Here is a 19,570-nt window from a genome sequence, read left to right on the forward strand (position 1 = left end):
CTAATTAGGTCCATCTGTCAGTGCAGGAATTGTCAGAGAAAGATAAATCAGAACTGGGTCTTAAAGGATGAGTAGAAGTTCAGTGATTCAGTAAGACAGAGGCATGTTTTTAGGCAGGATAGGAGTGAGAAGGGTATACTCAGTTTGCCCCTCGGCTTAGAGGCTTAGAGCAGTGTTTCTCAAAGTGCTGTCCTGGACCACCCAAATGAGAATCACCTCAAGGTAGTTGGCAAGCAGGCAGATTTCTGGTAGCTCTGGAACCCCTGCCACAGCATCTGGAAGGGAAGGTCCTGGAATCTGCATTCTACATGAACTCCTTGGGCAATACCACATATGGTAAAATTTGCCTATGCTACCAGGAGGGAGAGGAAGGAACAGTGACTCATTCTCCTGCTCTTCTTTTTCAGGTGGGTTTCAGACCGAGAAGGCTGGAGAAGCAGAGGTTTCATGGGCATGTGGTGCGGGAACAGAAATCAGCAGAAGAGAAAGCCAAAAGCCTCCATGACTGGAACACAAGGAGAAATGCTGCTGCAAAGTCTCTTCTGACCCCCTCAACCAGTGGTAGGTTTTTTATCTGAAGTCCATCGTACATCCCTTGCACCTCTTTCCTGATTCCTGCCCATCCTGTCAGGTGGTCCTTCTTTGTGTACATGGTTCTTTCCCCCATCATAGTCTTAAGGGCAGCACGTATGTCTAATTATTTCTGTTGTCATTCATTCAACCATTCATTCACTTAAGAAAGCCTTTTATATGTAAGGGACAGTTTTTCAGGGGCTGGGTTTGTGAACAGACAGCCAACATCTGCTTTCATTTGCTTTTCCAACATGCCCGTCCATGCACAGGCACTCAGGTACACTGAATAAAGACCCCAGGGTAAAGAATGAATGAACAAGCAGGCCAAAAGTGGCCGTGACTTCTAATGAATGCTGGTTGGATGGCTACAACACCTTTGGGTCTTCTCCAGCTTTCCAGAGTTATTGGGCAGAGGACCCTGGGGGATCAGTACCATTCTGGCACTATCCTGGCACTGACCTAGCTCTGCTTCAGAAATGAGGGAATAGCCATGCACCATCCCCAGTGATACTCACATGTCCTTTTTTCTCCAATCAGCATTGTATCTTTCCTTACTAAAGTAATAAGAAATTGTTACTAAATACTAAATTGTTACTAAAGTAACAAGAATTCAAAGTGTCAGACTCTAACCTGCCAGTATGCTGAACTGCTTATTGTTTTAACTAGTTTTTCAGTGGAGTCTTTAGGGTTCCCTATGTATATTATGGTGCCATCTGCAAATAATGATGGTTTTCCTATGGTAGAGGACTATGGGTGTTTTGGTAGTGGGTGCACTAAGATGGCTCCACCTGAAGGGTGAGATCCTTACCTCCAAATACTAACAATGATGTAAACCAACGGGACTTCAAGAATTTTTTTTTTTTTTTTTTTTTTTTTTGTGGGACCCTCGCTGGTGGCCGGGGATCGAACTGGCGCTGCAGAGGCTGTGGGCAGCCTCGCAACCCAGTGCTCAACCGCTGCGCCACCAGGGGAGGCCCAAGAAATTTTTTTTTTTTTAGATTTATTTTTCATTTATTTATACAAGCACTGGGTACAGTCAGAAGCACGGGAGGGTGAGAAAATTCACCAGAGCGGGGAGCAGAGCAGGCAGAAGGACCGAAGTACACTGCTGAGGGGAGCAGTGGGCGGCAGGAGAGGTCTGCACACCATGTGGGATCCTCCTCCGGTGGCCGGGATGCAGCCAGGGATCGAACCTGCACTGCAGAGGCTGCAGGCAGCTTCGCAACCCAGCGCTCAACCGCTGCGCCACTGGGGAGGCCCCCAAGAAATTTTTTTTAAAAACAAGTGTTTGACTCTACAGCTCTCTGGAATGCAGTTTCCCAGAAATTTTCATTTTAAAAAGAAATAAAGCAATTGAAGTTTCCCTCAAGGGCTCTAATTACTTTGAGCTTAGTTCTTCCTTTCCTCCATTTCATTCTTGAGAATAAGAGCTTACACTGAGTGTTTACACAGGCCAGGCATGGTTCTGAATGCATTACCCAGATTATTCATTGATGGCAGGGCAGAACATGGTGGTTAATAAATGGTTTACCTTGCTCTGCTGGTCAACTTGTAAGCTTTGCTTCTGATTTCTCTTCAGCAGTATATTTCCCTTGTCAATTATGAAATCATTTCCTTGTTGCTGGAAATACACATCACATGAAGGCAAAGCTGTTGTTAACATCTTAAAAAAGAAACATTATTGTAAGTTATTAAAGAAGTTCCAGTTGTACCATAGATTAAAAGTTAACATGATCCTCATTTAATAACCTCAGGAAGAACTCATAGAGGTGGTTTGTATTTTTGTTTCTCTATGAAATGGTGGCTATAAGACTGTGTATTCGATTAACTTTTTAAAGGATGCTATATTGGTGAAATTCTAAATGGCCAAACATTTGCTCTTACCGGTTGATTTTATGGCATTAGAAAATGCAAATGCTATGTTTTAGTGTGAAATTTCAAGGAGAAATTGGCAGAAATTCAGTAATAGGTATGGAATAATTGTAATTTTTGATAGGTTCCAGATCCATTTCTCTTAGCTCTCAGTTTATAGGAGTTGGTCTGACAAGTTCCTACAAGAGGCTCTGCCAGTATAGACAAATTCTACCAGTCAAACTAAAGTAGAGGAACCACATTTTCATGAATCCAGTTTCTTTAGAGTCCTGATTTTCATGGGCTTTTATAACATTGTCTTCTTAGTCATTTAATTGTATCCAAATTGGAGTTATAATCTCCAATTACTCCTGTTTCTAAGTTTTCACTTTACCCTGGTCATAGATGTTTGCTTAGTTGGTGTTTTATTGCTGGTTTAACAAACAAGGTTGTCAATTTCACAGTCCTTGTTCATCTTGAGCACTCAGCCCCGCGGTCAGCTGTGACCTCCTTTGGTGATCCCCTTTATTCTGGTGTTTACTATTCAGATTCTCAGTCAAGCTTTCTGACCTGCCCCCTGACCTCTCTGTGATGAGAACCTTTTAGACAGGCCACACTGGAGTGATGTTTAGTTGTTCTTTATTCCCCCTTGCCAATTATGTTCATCTTCTAACACAAAATTATAAACTATTTAACTGATTTTATACAGAAAACATATTATGGAATTAACTTTATACCATTTTAAAGCCTATGCTATGCAAAATTAAATCAATATTAACTTCTTGTGACCATAGGTAACTTCTAAACAAATCCGTGTTTTCCAAACTGCATAGCAGTCACAGCCTATCAGATTCTGCAGGTATGGGGTAGGGCCTGAGATTCTCCAAGTGTAATAAATTCCCAGGTGACACTCTTTGTCTGCAGTTACACTGTGGGATCTGATGCAAGGAACTGAGCCCTGAAAGATCGTGCCCATCTCCCAACCAATCAGAAGTACAGGTTCTGTAATCATGATGGAGTGGCTATACATTGGGGTTCCCATGATCACATACTTGGGTTCCATTTGCTAGAATGGTTCCTACAACTCAGGGAAAGTTATGTTTAGTGGTAAAGTATATAATAAAGGATATAAACAATCAAATGAAGAGACATATAGGGTGATAACTGGGAGGCTCTCTAAGTAGAACTTCTGGTCCTGAAGAGTTAGAGTGCACCACTCTCCTGTCACATGGATGAGTTCAGCAATCTGGAAGCTCCCTGTACCCTGAAATTTTGAGATTTTTGTGGCACACTTTTTTATGGTGCATTCATCATCTTGGTCTGATTGACTATTATCTCAATCTCTAGCCCATCTCTACTTCTTATGGAATGAGAGGTGAGGGTAGGGGTGAAACTTCAAGCTTGCGATCATGCCTTGGTCTTCCTGGTGACCAGCTCCCATCAGGAGCCCACCAAACATTGCCTTATTAGAACAAAAGACACTGCTATCACTCAGGAAATTCCAAGGGATTTAGGTGCTCTGTGTCAGGAACCAGGGTCAAAGACCACATATTGAAACAAAATATGCGCCTAATGCTCTTATCACTTAGAAACGTAGAAAGATTTTAATGGCTCTACTCCAGGAACCAGGGGACAAGACAATGAGTGCACATGTGCACATATATATAGATAATTTATAATTGTTATAGCATAAGTTGCAGTATTCCTTTCCAAATTTTTTTTTAAGTCACCATCAATATTAAAATCCATGAAGAAGAATCTAGACATAGGACTATTTCATTTTTTTTATACCTACCACAGTTGTAAGTCTGAGTACAGACAGTGAAAATCTCCCGTACCAAATATAATCAGCAAAAGAGCAAGTTTTGCCCCTCTTACCAACAGAGTCCAGAAAAGGAAAAGATATCCAGGACTGACTTAGTCCTGGGAAGCTGGCATGAGTCCCCTGTTTTCTAATCAAATCCTGTCTTCAGCACTGGCCTCCACATGCTGCTCCCCTTCAAGACTTTGGCCTTACTTTGCCTCTCCTCTGTCCTATCGCTGTCTAAGGCTGCTGTAACGCTGGAGAAGGTTACGGGAGTCTAACTTGTATGTCCTCTGGTCATGACACATCTGTGTCTGCTCTTCTGACAAGTCTTCAGAACACATTTTTAGGGAAAACAGCCTGCAGGACTATGACTCCTCGGAAATGAAGTAGAGTGCAAGCGGCACTTGTAATCACGCACTCCTTCCACATCCCTGCCGTCAGCGAGAACTGCTAATCTAAGCTCAGTCTCAGGAGGCCAGAGAGCACGGCTTACACTCTGTAATGCACCGAATTCGCTCATTATCAGAGATGAGTGAAGTTCCCACTACACGTCTGGTACGTGGCTATGTCCTGGAAACACTAGTGGATGGCATAAGATCTCCCTTCCTGCTCATGGTTTGGAGCATCCTGGTGGAGACAGACAAGCAGTTAAGCTGCTCAATTAACACATTCTGTCTGATTGGTGCATTGAAAAGGCAAAAGTCAAGTCCATTTCATCACAGTGCTGTACCGCTTATACTTATGTGCCAAGCTCTGCTCGAATCAGGATACAAAGGTAAACAAAATGATCCTTAGTTCCATGATAGCATAAAACTCTACATGCATTTATAGGCAAAATCATTATTTTCCAGAGATCTTAACCAAGATCTCAAGGGCATTCTGTGTGTAGCTACAGACACCGCATCAGATGAAATCTAAGAAAAGAGTAAATAAAATACCAACCAAAGGCACAAGTCCCTGGAGTGGTGTGGCCTCCTCTGCTTCATAGAGATAAAAATTCAAAGGCACAAAGAAGTAGCCAGGGGCTGGTGCAGTGCAGCTGCGGCCAGTGACGTGCGGGCGACATTCACACTGCCCATCTGCGGGTGAGCACCTGGGGAGAAACCAACCCATCGTGAAGAAGCACAGAGGGGGTGAGTGCAGAATGCAGGCCAGGGGATACTGGGCCAAGTGATCTCTGCGTTTGTTCCAAATGTCTAAATCCATGGATCAGCTGTCTGTGGGGGATGTGAGTCGCTATGGATCCTCCTGTCCTGTCCTGAAAAGCCAATGCACAGCCATGAAACCCAGGGAGCTGCTCTCTCCTCAGCTGCCCTAACAGTTGGTAGAAGCAGTGTATAGGACCTTTACAGTATGGCAAAGAGTTGACGTCTGAGGCAGTTCAGATTGCACATTTCCAGGCATCTACCCCGCCGCCTCTTGGGATATCCAGTCAAGAGAATTGTTTTTCTCACTCTTGGAAATATTTGAAGTATAATTAGTCAGTTGGGCTGCAGTTAAAGTCTCAAGAGCACTGCTTTTCAATGTCCTTTGCATGTCATGAAATAAAATCCTTCACTTGTGACCATGAGCAGATCAGAATAAAAGGTGTTTTTATAAAGTGGATATGAGTGAGGAATTTTGACACAACATTGTCATTCATTTTACTGACTTACACATTTGCATAAGCACCTCCAATATCACAGTCACAGGGCGAACATTCATGGAGATAATTTTCCAATCCCCAGTATCCAACCTATAAAGAGAAAATGCTCAGTGGATTCCAGCGAGGAGGATATTTACTGCTCCGAAGCATAATAATAAAATCACTATAATTTAATGGATGCAGATCAAATAGCCAGAGAGCCCAAACAATCATACAGAAGCCTTTCTTCCCTGTGTACTTGGGAATGATCTTAGATGGACACATAACTCCTCATCCCCAGGACTTGAAGTGGAGGGAACAGGAGGGTTGTTAGAGTATTCCTCAAGTGGAAATGCAATGGGCCTTGGGCAGCACTCAGGGCCTTGTGCAGCACCAATTTAACCTCAAGCTGGGTTGTTTAAGGCCAGTCTGAGAAGCTCCTCTGCAAGTCGAGTTGCAACTGCTTTTATAAAGCCAATAGCTTTCCTTTCCAGCAAATCCCTAAAGATTTTACTTACACAATATTGAAATGTTTTGGGGGAAAAAAAAAAAAAACAAAACTCTATCAAGCTAATTTTGAGATCTTATGCGAATATCCCAGTTTAGCAGTCATTCATTTTCAAATAAGTTGTCGGCATAAGCAAGGGCCTGTGCAAGAGTCAGCTCTGCTGTATTAGACTTTTTCATCATTACAACATCTTGACCTTTATTCACTATAAACAGCTGGTGAGCTACAAACAATTATTTCCTAAATCTAATAGTATTTACTATGAAATGGTCAGAAAAAAATCTTCCCTCTCAAATCTCAATTTAGCATGCTCAGATAAAATTTATATCTTACAGGCATGAGACTCTTGTTTGAAATGTGTGTATTAAGGATCCATATATTTTTTGTTGTTATCTGGGTGAAATTTTACACCTGATTTCACTCAAAAAGATCTATTTTAAATTCAAAGTCGACATAATTTGTTACAAGACATGGCAAGGCACTTTTGCTGTATTCCCCAAAACTAAATTTCAATTTAGGAAAACAATGCAAAATGAGCTGTTTCATTCAGAATGTGGTTGCAAAAACTCCCTCCCGCCAGGTCATGCTCTCGCGTTGGCCATCTCAGCAGAGGTCTTGGGGACATCAGATGGATGGGGAGACCCATCTGGTGGGTGTGTTGGCTCAGCCACACTGGACAATTTCCCCATGGGCAGGTCCCTGCTCAACAAATCAAGTTAACTGGACAATGGCAATTAACCTGCCAGTAAAAAGGTCAGCCTGAATCCAAGGTTTGTCTGGAATGAGCTGATGGAGTGCTTCGCAAAGCGTGCTCATTCGTGATGCGCATGCGTGGCTGCTGAGCTGGGGTGACCCACCCTCACGCGTAAAACTTCTAGCTGCCCTGACATATGGGACAGAGAGTTCCTGCTTCGAAATTTCTGGCTTCTTCTCCCCCGCCTCATCCTCATATGTTTTCAGTAAAATGACCTAAAATATTAGTACAAAACTATGTCCCAATAGGCATATGTTTCTTATTTATCAGCGACATTTCTTCAGACACATCAAGGTCACTGTTCTTTTATTAGGTTAAGATTTTGTTTTTTCTTTCTAAAATGTCATCGTGGACTGCCAAGACTGGAGAACAAAAAAAGTAAGAGTTGGGTTGGAACTCCTGAACTGCACGACACATTTCTTATTTTACTGTCATGACATACATGCTCATATATTTAGTGGAGTTAGTGAAAAGTCCAAGAGTTTATTTCCCACAGTACCTTTAAACCTAAGGTTTGGTTTTTTTTTTTAATTTTAAATGAGCTTATCCAAAATATTTCTTGGCAAGAAATGGTAGGGATGGCAAGGGGATTACGTTTAAGACCTGGAAGATAAGGCCCATGATCCAGGAGGTGCGTACACATGCACACACGCAAAGGGCAGATAAATGCCTTTATATTCTACTACCTGGCACTTCCAGAAGAATGGTAGATAAAACTACTGACACCAGTGCCTTGGCCAATTCAATCCAATCCAGTGGCAGCTGGTAAATATTTAACAACCAGGTCTCTGCAGGAGGGTAAGGGGTTGGTGTACAGTGTTTGCTGATTTCTGTAGTGTAAATACTTTTACCACTGGAGTATTGCAATACAACAGGATAAGGAAAACAATGAATAAGACCTAGTCTTTTCTAGGCAATGGCAGTAGGGATCTGCACCCTTATGTGAAAGGGAAGGTGTGGACAATACATACAGCACATTTTTCACAGTGTGGTCCGGTGACCGAAGGTCTGCACAAGCACTGGCCTGTGTCCACATCGCAGGCTGAGAGTGGCAGGCTCCCGAAGGGGTTACAGTTGCAGGCTAAAAGCATAGCATACACAGTCATTCTTACTTTTAGTTCCCCATTCCTATAAATGTCCTTAATAGCTCACACTGAATAAGATGCCTGGCCACGAGGACCTAGAGCAGACTGCTCTGGCCAGTGCACTGTCTGGCTGGCTGCACGATCACTGTGCTGCATGCAGCCTGCCCCAGAAATCCAGTGCCTGCACTCCCAGAGCCCTTGTGCAGTTCTACTGGATGGCAAGCAGGAAGGGACAACAAAGTGGAGGATTCATGCAAGCTTGAATGCTGCACAGTAATCTCAAAGATGCTGGCTAGGCTGGGTGACCAGGGACAAGGATTCTTGGGTGACATGGTGATTATGACAGCCTCTTCTCTGGAAGAGGTATCTATCTCTCTCCACTCTTTTTCTTGCTGCCTTGTTATTTCTGCTTTTTATTTTCTCCCTCCTCTTTTTCTTCTACCCATAGACATTTCTGAGTCTTTCCTATATTGTGAAGGTGAACAAATGATGCCTCCAAAGCAAGATATATATTATCCCCAGTTACTCCCCGGCAGGAATAACCATTGTTCATGGAAATAATCCATATGTCCACCAGCTAGTGAACACATAAATAAAATATGGTATAACTATACAATGGAATATTATTCAGCAATAAAAAGAAATGAAGTGCTGATACATGCTATACGTGAATATTATTTCATCAAATTGAAACAATTATGCTAAGTGAAAGCAGTCAGTCATGCAAGACCATGTCCATGATTCCATTTGTATGGATTAGGCAGATCTATAGGAGCAGGAAGTAGATTAGTATTTGCCTAGGGCTGGGGGAATAGGAGCTAAAGAGAGGGTATGGGGTGGGAAACATGGAGAGCTACATGTAAAAACAGAAAACTGGACCCATATTTAAGTGCACACATAAAAATTAATTCAAAATGAATTAAAGATCTGGATATAAGAAGGGAAACTATAAAATACTTGAAAGAAAACATAGGGGACACACTGCAGAACAGCTATCACAAGATATATTTGGGGACTCAACACTAATGGCAAGGACCAAAACTGAAGCAAAAATTAACAAGTGGGACTGCATCAAACTAACATTTTTTTTCTGCCTCAGAAGAAACCATCACAAAAACAAAAGGCAACCTAGAGAATGGGAAAAAATATTTGCATATCACACATCTGACAAGGGGCTAATTTCCAAAATATACAAAGTACTCATACAAACCACCAACAAAAAAAGACAACCCAATCAGGGCCTCCCCGGTGGCGCAGCGGTTGAGCGCTGGGTTGCGAAACTGCGCGCGGCTTCTGCGGCGCCGGTTCGATCCCCGTCTGCTCCCCGGCCACCGGAGGAGAGTCCCACATGGCGCGCAGACCTCTCCTGCCACCCGCTGCTCCCCTCAGCAGTGCACTTCGTTCCTTCTGCCTGCTCTGCTCCCCGCTCTGGCTCTGGTGAATTCTCTCACCCTCCCTCCCGCACCTCTGACTGTACCCAGTGCTTGTATAAACAAAACAAACAAACAAACAAACCAGCAAACAAATAAATAAAGCATGCCTCTATTAAAAAAAAAAAAAAGACAACCCAATCAAAAATTGGCACAAGCCCTAAGTAGACACTTTTCTAAAGATGCTTAGACAGCCTACAGACATGAAAAATTGTTCAACATTTCTTTTTATGGAGAATGCAAATCAAAACCACCCTGAGATGTCACTTCACCGTGTGAGAATCAAAAAGAATGGAAACAATAAATGTTGGTGAGGATGTGGTGAAAGTGTTCTCTCATCCACTGTTGAGAACATAAACTGGTGCAGCTTCTATGGAAAACGGTCTGAAAGTTTCTTAAATAAATAAAAATGGAAATTCTGTATGATCCAGCAATACCTTTATAAGATATTTCTAGTAAAAATATGAAAACCCAACATGGAGAGATTTCACGTTGCCCGTGTTCATAGCAGCACTGTCCACAATTGCCAAATCAAGGGATCACCCTGCATGCCATTCAGCAGATGAATGGATAAAGAACATATAGACTATATCTTCAATGGAACACCACACGGCTGTTTGGAAAGATAAAGCAGTGTCCTTAGGGACAAAAGGGATGGACCTCAAGACATGTTCAGTGAAGTAAATCACAAAGTGAAAGATATCAGATGGTTTCACTCATCTGTGGAATATAAATAACCCAAAAATATACACAGGAAAAATACAGAAGTAATAAATCTTGGACAAAATGAAAGAAATTAATGGTTACCAGAGGAAACAAGGGGGAGGGCAGAGGGGTGGAGGAGGAAGGCAGACGTGGCGTTGGCACGGGTGGTTTGGTGGAGGCTGAGTGGAAAATGTGCACATGTGGAGAAGCAGAAATGTAACCTCAGAATGAAAATGCATTTAAAAAAGTGCATGGGTTTCCATTCTCTTTTGCAGTAAAATACATACAACATGAAAGTTACCATCTTAATCATTTTAAAGGGATAATTTAGGGTTGAATTACACTCCCAATGTTGTGCATCCAATCTCCAGGATTATTTTCATCTGAAAAAATTAAACTCTATATCCATTAAGCAAGATCCCTCCCTTTAATCTTCACCCTCCCCCACTGGTGAAGGGTGACAACCACCTTTTGGTTTTTATGGAATAACTATGCTCAGTACTTGTTTTAAAAGGAATCATACAATATTTGCCCTTTTATGTCTGACTTATTTCAGTTAGCACAATATTTTCAAGATCATTCAAGTTCAGCATGTGTCAGAATTTCCTCCCTTTTCAAGTCTGGATAATGGCCCATTGTGTGTGTCACATTTTGCTTCTCCATTCATCTGTCGCTGGACATTTGCATGGCTTCCGCCTTTTTGGCCACCATGAAGACTGATGCTATGATCCAGCTTGCAGTATTTTGGGTGTATTCTCGGACGCGGGGAATGGGGTTTCTAGGTGGGGTGATGAAAATGTTTTAAAATTGATCGCAGTGCTAATTACACAACACATATACTAAAAATATTAAATTGTGGGCCTCCCTGGTGGCTCAAGGGGTTGGGACGCAACTTATGGGGCTGTCCACAGCCACTGAAGGAGTTCGATCCCTGGCCAGGGAGCTGCCCACGTGGCGCAGCAGACCTCTCCTGACTCGCCCGCTGCTCCCCTCAGCAGTGTATTTCAGTCAGTCTGCCTGTTCTGTTCCGCACTTTGTCTCTGGTGGATCCTCTCACCCCCACACCTCTGGCCTGCACCCCAGTTCTTGTATACATAAATAAATCTTAAAAAAAAATTTACACAATACAGGGTGAGTTATACAGTATGTGAACTATATCTTAGTAAAGTTGTTACAAAAGAGCAAACACCCAAGACAAAAAACAAGGTTTAGTTAGTGAACCAGGAGTACTGAACAGTGTGATGGGAAACTGGCTAGACTGTAATTCATTATCCTGAAATTTAATTGTGCCATCAAGTCCAAGAAAAAGAGCATTTTTCTACAGAAAAATACAGCATGCAGCTCTCTAAACATGCAAATAATTCACACTCCCTTATATGGGCAAAAATATAGAACACAACACTGTGACAAAAGAACAATTATTTACCCAGATTCCCTGAGGAATCTGCAGCTTTATGAGACCACAGGAGGCTCTAAATTTCTGTGATCCTAGAGCCAAGGGCCTCCCCATTTGACCACAGAAAACTCCCAGGTCCTTTCTATTTCCTTACAATCCCTCCCTTGGTTCTTCAATTTTTTCCTTCTCTGTCTCAGAGAACAGAGGAGCAAGGCTAGGAGGAGTGTGAGGAGAAAGGGAGAAAGGAATTTGAAAAAAGAAACCCACATTAGAAAATTGCCTTCTCGGTCATAAATCTATCATAAATGTATAATATAATTTCATGAATGTGTGCAGAAGAGTCCTTCTGGAGACATTCATTCGTTTACTTATGCATTTACTTATTTTTATTTTTATTTATTTTATTTTATTTATTTTTATTTTTTAATTTAAATTTTATTTTTATATTCCCCATACAATTTTACTTATTTTTAGTTTCACAACTTGGAATTACATTTGTTGGACCTGCCCTGGAGTTTGCTCCAGCGGGGAAAGTACGAGCGCCCCCTGCTGGTCCTTTATGACAAACTCATCAGGCCTCTGAGAAAAGCTCTCTGCTAATAGCTGGGAGAAGTTTTGCATTGTTTTTTAAAAACTCGGAGGCTGGCAGGACTCACGTATTTACAATCACCGAACGTTATGGCTGATGAAGATAGTCCCAAACTTTAAAATACGCACGCTGGCAGCCCAGGGGATCAGAGGCGCTGAGTCCATAGTGGTTGGGTTTGCACTGGTCACACTTGGCTCCTTCCACGTTCTCCTTGCACAGGCACTGGCCCGCCACAGAGCCCACGGCGGGGTCTGAGTGGCTCACACAAATGCCACCTGATATGGACCCGTCAGGGTCACATTCACAAGCTGGAGACACAGACACCACGATGTCAGTTCATGCAAGTCATGGGAAAACTGAACTGTAAATAAAGCATTTCCCCCCCACTTTAACTCTTTAATAGCTATTGTTTCCAATCATTAAATATGTTGACATGATTAGACAGTTGGCCAAAGGCTGCATGGAACTATCTCACAGTCTCTGGTCTTGGGAAATGTTGAGTAACTCCATACGTTTTGCTTTTACAAAGACTTTTAAATGAATTTGAAGTCAAAGGACCAGAGGAAAACTGCTATCATGGAAACTAGAAGAACAGATTATTTGGGAGGGAGATGAAAATGTTTTGGAGCTATGTAGCCGGGGTTACACAACATTTTGCCCATGAATTATTGTTCACTTGAAAATGGTTACTTTTATATATGATGTGAATTTCACCTCAATAGATAGTTACAAATATTATAGAGGTGAATATAAGGACAAGAGAATTAAAAGTGGGGTATTGCAGTGAAATATATATATATACATATATGTATGTGTATATCTATATATTAAAGAATCAAGGGACATCAGAAAGACGGGGAATTACATAAAATGTTTACCAAATTTCTGAAATGTGGTTAAGAAAATCAGCCTGTTCTTCCCCATCTTAGAAAATATGTTGCAAGGATGAGGACTATTATTCTTTTTGACTCTTCCTGGAAGGAGCACATATGAGAAAAGAAGGGGAAAGCAAGAAATACTCATGTCCTTGCTTTCCTTTTGAAAGTATGCTGGTGGAGCAAAAGCTTGGATGAAGAGATTCCGGGAAATGAGGTAGTCACCTGCAGCAAAGGAACAACAAAGCTAACAACCTCCTCCCTGCCTCTCCTTCTCAGCAGAAACTTGAACAAGTCAAGGAAGGAGTGTCCCGTAGAAAAGGAAGCTGACAGCCTGAATAATTCCAGAGGGTAGACGTTAGAAAAGCCAGAGCTTGCTTGAGTGCGGAAAGGACTCTCTGCCCCATAGACGTGTGACCCCCCTGTTTATTAGAGTGCAGAGGCAGAGGCTGGAACGGCACTACTGAGGTGTGGGTAGAGAGAACAAGTGTTGGTATTCGCGAGCTGACCACCCCATCTCTTGTTCTGTGGTGCTGTGTTTCCCAGGGATTTCACTGTGCAGGAGGCAAGTAAAAATAAAAAATGATTCCCCTGGTTCTGAGAAACAACTATGTTCACATTTATACATCTTTGTTTTGGATTGAGAAAAACAACCCTCAACTCTAATAAATAACCATTTAAGGTTAGTGAGTTTAGTGGAACAAATCCAGTTAAACCAGTTGTTTGGTGTCATTGAAGCAAACACTTGCCTGTCTGACAGAGTTTTTTTCAGTTTTTGATGGTTTGTTATTGGGTTGTGACTCTCGATAAAATCTTATTTTGGAAAAACAGGATTGGGTTCTGTTTCGATTGGAATAAACACAATTTTCTTCTTATTAAAGTCAGTTGTTTCTGGAAAGGAAGGAACAGACTGGATTCATTTTATAAGTCAAAAGAAAAAAGTTCAACTTTTTTGGGAGGCTCTCCAAAGGTTTAGTACTGAGTTCCAGGGTATAATTTAATTACGTTAGGAAGTAGCCTTTGGGAAAGAGATGTGGGTGACAGCAGATAGTAACTTTACTTTGAAATAACCCTATGTCATGTCCTTTAGTCTAGATGTTCAATAAAATTTCTTGGTATCACACAATTTAATTCAGCACAGAGGTTGAGTCTACCAAACCTTGGTTTTTTCCTGTAGTACCTCTGACTGAGTTTTAATCAATAGAAAACTTAAGATTAGTTAACTCTTATGCCTAGAATCTGTTTATGTAAATATTTATGATCAAACCAGGACAACTTAGAGAACATTTGCACTAGAAAGTTAGTCGATCTTAACACACGTCATTTGTGTACACGCACGCACGCACGCGCGCACACACATATACACACACAGAGGGTAGGTAAGCTGGGAGGAACTGGGAGCCTCGTAACGGTGGTTTTGACCAGCTCCTCATCTCTCCTTGTTTACAGATAATGTCTTCTTAACTTCCTATCAGGGGTATTAGTTTTCTTTCCATGGTTTCCTTTAAATGCAACATCAAGATCCTGTTACGTGGTTCTTAAGGAATAAGACTCTGGCTTCAAAACATTTGGTTTAGTTATTTCCAGATCTCTTTCCAGATTCCTAGCCTATTTGTTTGAAAACACAGTATTTTCCAGGAGAGCAATTTCATCTTCTTTTATAAATACATAGCTTTTAAAACCTTAGTAAAAGTTGCATGTAGGCATTTGCCAATTCTAGTGGGGCACTGATTTAATAAAATATATTTCCTGGGAATCCAGTTCTTTGTATCAATAATAAAAAAATCATGTTGGTAAAATTCTACGTATCAAGTGCCTACCTGAGCAAAAAATCTTCATTTATGCTTGTTCTACATTGTATTGATTTAAAGTTTGAAATCTAAGATACTGTATACATTCAGGTGGCCAGTGAATTACATGTGCAGAAGACTTCATTTTTCTGTATTCTGATTAGACAGAGTTTGAGATTCTAGTGTCGTAGTAGGTCCTTTTGAAATATAATGTGAAATATTTTGTGACAGCCAAAGAAGCTGGATTTCTGGGTACTGGGAGAGGCTATCCCATGGGCCCTGGGAATTGGAACATTTTTTCTGAGTGTGACAACACTGCAAGGTCCCAGTTACTCTTTACCCAGGCTGTTTCTTTGGGACTGTGGTAACAGCAAGCCACCTTTGGGAATGAGGTGGCATCTTCCCCTGGACAGAAAGGAGGCTTGCTTCCACTGATAAAATCAATGAATCCTCAAGCTCCATATTCTTTGGCTGTGACCTAAACTCATTAATCATCACAGGATGCATCTGGTATCCTTTGTGTTGCTCCAGTGGGTGTTGGGGCTCAGACACCTGGGAACACACACCACCAACAACATCTGGTTATTTGCTGTCCCATGAATAATAGTCATTCATCTTTGACCCAGGAGTTTCAAATCTCCTGCCAGCATCCATGAAACAAGAACAACCTAACTTGATAGTTTGAAGTAGTGCATGACTTAAGACCCAGTTCCCAGCACTGGGTATTTGAAGCTGGGTTGGAATATTTATCTAGGAAATAACCAACAGTGGTGCTGGATGAGTGAGGTAAGCAAGGTGGATAAAATGCAAAGCTTAAGGAGCACTTCCTGGCAGGTTAATGCAAGGGCAGATGTCAACCTGGCTTGCATGACCCTGAGAGTGACTGTTTCCTTAAATTTGGGGAGCTACATGAATTATTTGCCTCACTCAAGTCTCACTCCTACAGGGAAATTCAAATTTAAATTCAAGTATGACAACACCAAGTGCTGGCCAGAGAGTAGGGTAGAGCGCAGGCACTCTCTGTGACTGAGGACACAGTTCAGTATCACCTAATCAATTTGAAGCAGCTCACACTCCATGGCCCTTTAGTTTCACTCCTAGGTGTGGGGTGTAGGGGTGGCCTTTGCTCCAGTGCACAAGGTCACATAAATGAGAATGTTTACTGCAGCATCCAGAAAGAAATGGACAAACAGATTTTGTCATATTTATAGGAAGGAAATCTATTAAAAGTGGAGGACTAAGGCCACTGATATGGACAAAACTCAAAAATATAATGCTGACCAAAATACTCAAGGATACTGGGCGACATATTTATCGAGTCTGAAAGCACGCCATATCGTTTGTAGATCAAAAGAGTGTGAAAGTATAAAAACAAACATGGTAATGATAAATGATATCATAATAAATATATATATGTATATGTTTATAAATGATAAACACATGTGGAAGAGGGAAGAGGGTAGGCAGATGTGCACCTGGGACAATAATAACATCTGAAATGTTTTATTAATGGAACTCCAGAAGGTGATAGGATAAGATAATAGTTTTGACAAATCTGGTGGTGGGTATCAGATTGTTTATATGATTCTCTGCTCTTTTGTAAATGCTCGAAATATTTCTTCTTAAAAAGTTGAGAATAAAAATAGGATGAACGAATTCTGAGGGCTACTATAAGAAAAACGAAGTAAGGTAAGAACAGCCCCTGTGCCTTAGTAGCAAAGTTGAATTGTCTACCACTGGGCAAATGTTGTAGCCAATTTTACTGCCCCCTCCTGGTTGAACCCAGACCATTTCAGATTCACCAGTGGGCAGCCAGGGCTCCATCAGCATTGGCTCAAATAGGTGGAAGTGACGGGTCAGAGGCTGGTACTCACGCAGGCAGGCATAGGGATCTGAGATGGCCTTGAGCGGATTCCGGTAGAAGAGGGGGCTGCAGCGATCACAGTGCTGCCCCTCGGTGTTGTGCTGGCAGTCTTCACACACGCCCCCGCTGAGGCCGCCGCTGGCCAGGTACACCGTCATGTCGAAGTGACAACGGTCCGAGTGGCTGTTACAGTGACAAGCTGCAGGAAGAGAGGAGGCACTGGGCACAGGAAGGTGGGGCAGCGCCTACCCACCCCTGCACGCGGGCTTCCTTGCTCCCTTTGGCCTTTTTTAGAGCTACAGATACACCAAGTATACAAAACATTAGGTGCTTTCAAAGGATCTTTCCAGCATCCTGATTCTATAATATATTCTTTACAGAACGTGTTCCCCAAACTATTAATATCTAGAATTTTTAAGTGAAATAAATAAAACAAAACCATTGGGGTGATCTTGACCCCAGTGGTGTCATCTTCATGTTGTTCAGTAAAGATGTGTTTACTGACTCATCTAGTCTGAAAGCACCCCACAGTTTACTGAGTCAGTATGAATAATTGAGTTAGCAAGGTTATAAAAAATGTTGTTGAAAAACATGAATCTGGGCCTCCCCGGTGGCGCAGCAGATTGAGCGCTGCACTGTGAAGCTGTCTGCAGCCTCTGCAGCACCAGTTCTATTCCCAGCCGGTCAGGGAGATACCCACATGGTGCAGTAGACCTCTCTTGTCTCACCCGCTGCTCCCCTCGGCAGTGTACTTCGGTCCATCTGCCTGTTCTGTTCCCCACTCTGTCTCTGGTGAATCCTCTCACCTCCTGAGCCTCTAGCCTGTACCCCAGTTCTTGTAAAAATAAATATTTTAAAAACCAAAAACAAAAAAAAAAAAAAAAAGAAAAACATGAATCATGTTTTATAGCAATTTCCTAACATTGGGGTATTTTCTGGGGGTCTGGTTGTTCTGTTGGGGGTCCTTTTGGTTTGATCATTTCTGGTGTGGTCTCTTTCACAGTAATTTTAAATATACAGTTTTGGGGTTAAAAAGAATACTTTTCCTGACTTTGACATTTGAGTTTTTGCCATCCAATGTTCTATATATACCAAGACTTCTCTGCTAAGAGGCTGGAGCTGCTCCCCATCCTTCAGCCCCCCACCCTGTGTCCCTCTCCTGTCCTATGGGCTGCAGGTCATTGTTACCCCATCTGGACCTCAGTGGGAGCAACAGAGGGAAGATAATCTGTTTGGAGGAATTTGTTTGTCTTGGTAGTAAATCTTGGCTTTTGGTCCTGTTGGTTTCCCCTGTAAACAGCATAAGTTTAGACTGAATTTTGCTGCGTCTTGGACACTGTGATGCTTAGAGTTGGGGCTTTCTCGAAGTTCTTCTAAGTGACCTTTCACACTGTCAAATTCTTCTTTTTCCAAGTTTGGGGAAAAAACTGAATAACAAGTTTGTTTGGAAGTTCATCAAACTTTGGAGGCAGCAAACAAATTACAACCCACCCCATCCTATTAGCCTAAACATTTAATAAAAATACAATAGCCTGCCAAACTCTATTTTAGACCTCATTTCTCTTATTACCCAACTCTTGGGTTGAAGGTCATGTTCAGGAAAATGGTTGGGATCTCTACCAAATCTAGTGCTCCCCTATTTCCCAGGGTGGCTCTGCCCCCAATGTTCTTGCATTGGCTCAGCCTCTCCTCAGGGAAAGGACTGTGCAACACGCGTATTGCTGCATTTGTTCAATTAATGTTAATTTTTTGCTGTGAGGGTTTGAGAAGTTGCTGGGATAAAGGGAGGTATCTGGATAACCCACAGCTGAAACTGGAAGGCGAGGTTCACCACCTTTGGTGCCGACAACTCCACAGAAATGAACTAAATATTTTTCACCATAAGGAAATCAGAACACACTCGGGAATGCTCAGAACTTCTCTTCACCCACCTCTGCAACCGCTGTCCCCGAGGCCTACAGCTGGCCTCCAAGGAACGTCGTGGAAGAAGTCCTTGCACCTCTCACAGTTTGGACCATCTGTGTTGTGCTGACAGACGCAATGGCCATGAACCTGCAATGAGGGATATGTGGACAGTGTTAAAAGAGGGCTTTCTTTTTTTTCACTTTTTAAAATTTTTTTATATAATTCTTACATCATTTTTCATTTTTGCACAATGTATGCATTTTCATTTTGGTTATATTCCCCACAATTCCCACCCCCCCTTATTTTGACCCTAATCCCTCCTCTCCTCCTCCCGTACCCCCGGTAGAGACACCCCCAGTAGTGTGTCTCTGGTTTATAGTTGCTTGTTGATTTTGATTTTTTCTTTATTACAATTAGTCTTTTTCCTGGTCCCTTATTTAGGTTTTCTAAATACCTGCTATGAGTGACCATCCAGTATTTTTAAAAGAGGACTTTCTTTGGCCAGAAAATACAACACTCACCAGACAGCCCCTGCGTCCTCAGGCCCACAAGTGAGTTATGGCACCAATCCTGACTACCTTTCGGTATTAGCTTAACTGGCTTCTACATTTTTTTTAAATTTAAGGTGTTCAGTGAATAGTTACAATAAATTATTTGGGATTTCTGAATTCTAGTTTCAGGGCAACACAGGGTAGCCCACGGTGCATTAAGGGGTAAGACGAGTGTGTATGTGGTGCGTTTTGTGTGTATATGGTGGGGGAGGTGGGAGCATGAAGAGCATAAAGAAAAATAGGGACATAGAAAACAAAGAAAC

General features: G+C 42.0%; 1 protein-coding gene across 1 annotated transcript in view; it reads right to left on the reverse strand.

Moving 5' to 3' along the window:
* The window catches only part of LAMB4 (laminin subunit beta 4), a 76,874-nt gene that overhangs the window by 41,255 nt on the left and 16,049 nt on the right, over positions 1–19,570 (reverse strand). Inside the window, exons 8-13 of the mRNA XM_037518655.2 lie at positions 18,783–18,903; positions 16,862–17,050; positions 12,451–12,630; positions 8,089–8,198; positions 5,887–5,966; positions 5,174–5,324 (exon numbers count right to left, since the gene is read on the reverse strand). Of these exons, the coding sequence (XP_037374552.1) occupies positions 5,174–5,324; positions 5,887–5,966; positions 8,089–8,198; positions 12,451–12,630; positions 16,862–17,050; positions 18,783–18,903 (831 nt within the window). The remainder of the gene's footprint in view (positions 1–5,173; positions 5,325–5,886; positions 5,967–8,088; positions 8,199–12,450; positions 12,631–16,861; positions 17,051–18,782; positions 18,904–19,570) is intronic.

Source organism: Talpa occidentalis, unplaced genomic scaffold (assembly GCF_014898055.3).
Source record: "Talpa occidentalis isolate TD23 unplaced genomic scaffold, MPIMG_talOcc4v2.1, whole genome shotgun sequence".
Taxonomy (NCBI): Eukaryota; Metazoa; Chordata; class Mammalia; order Eulipotyphla; family Talpidae; genus Talpa; species Talpa occidentalis.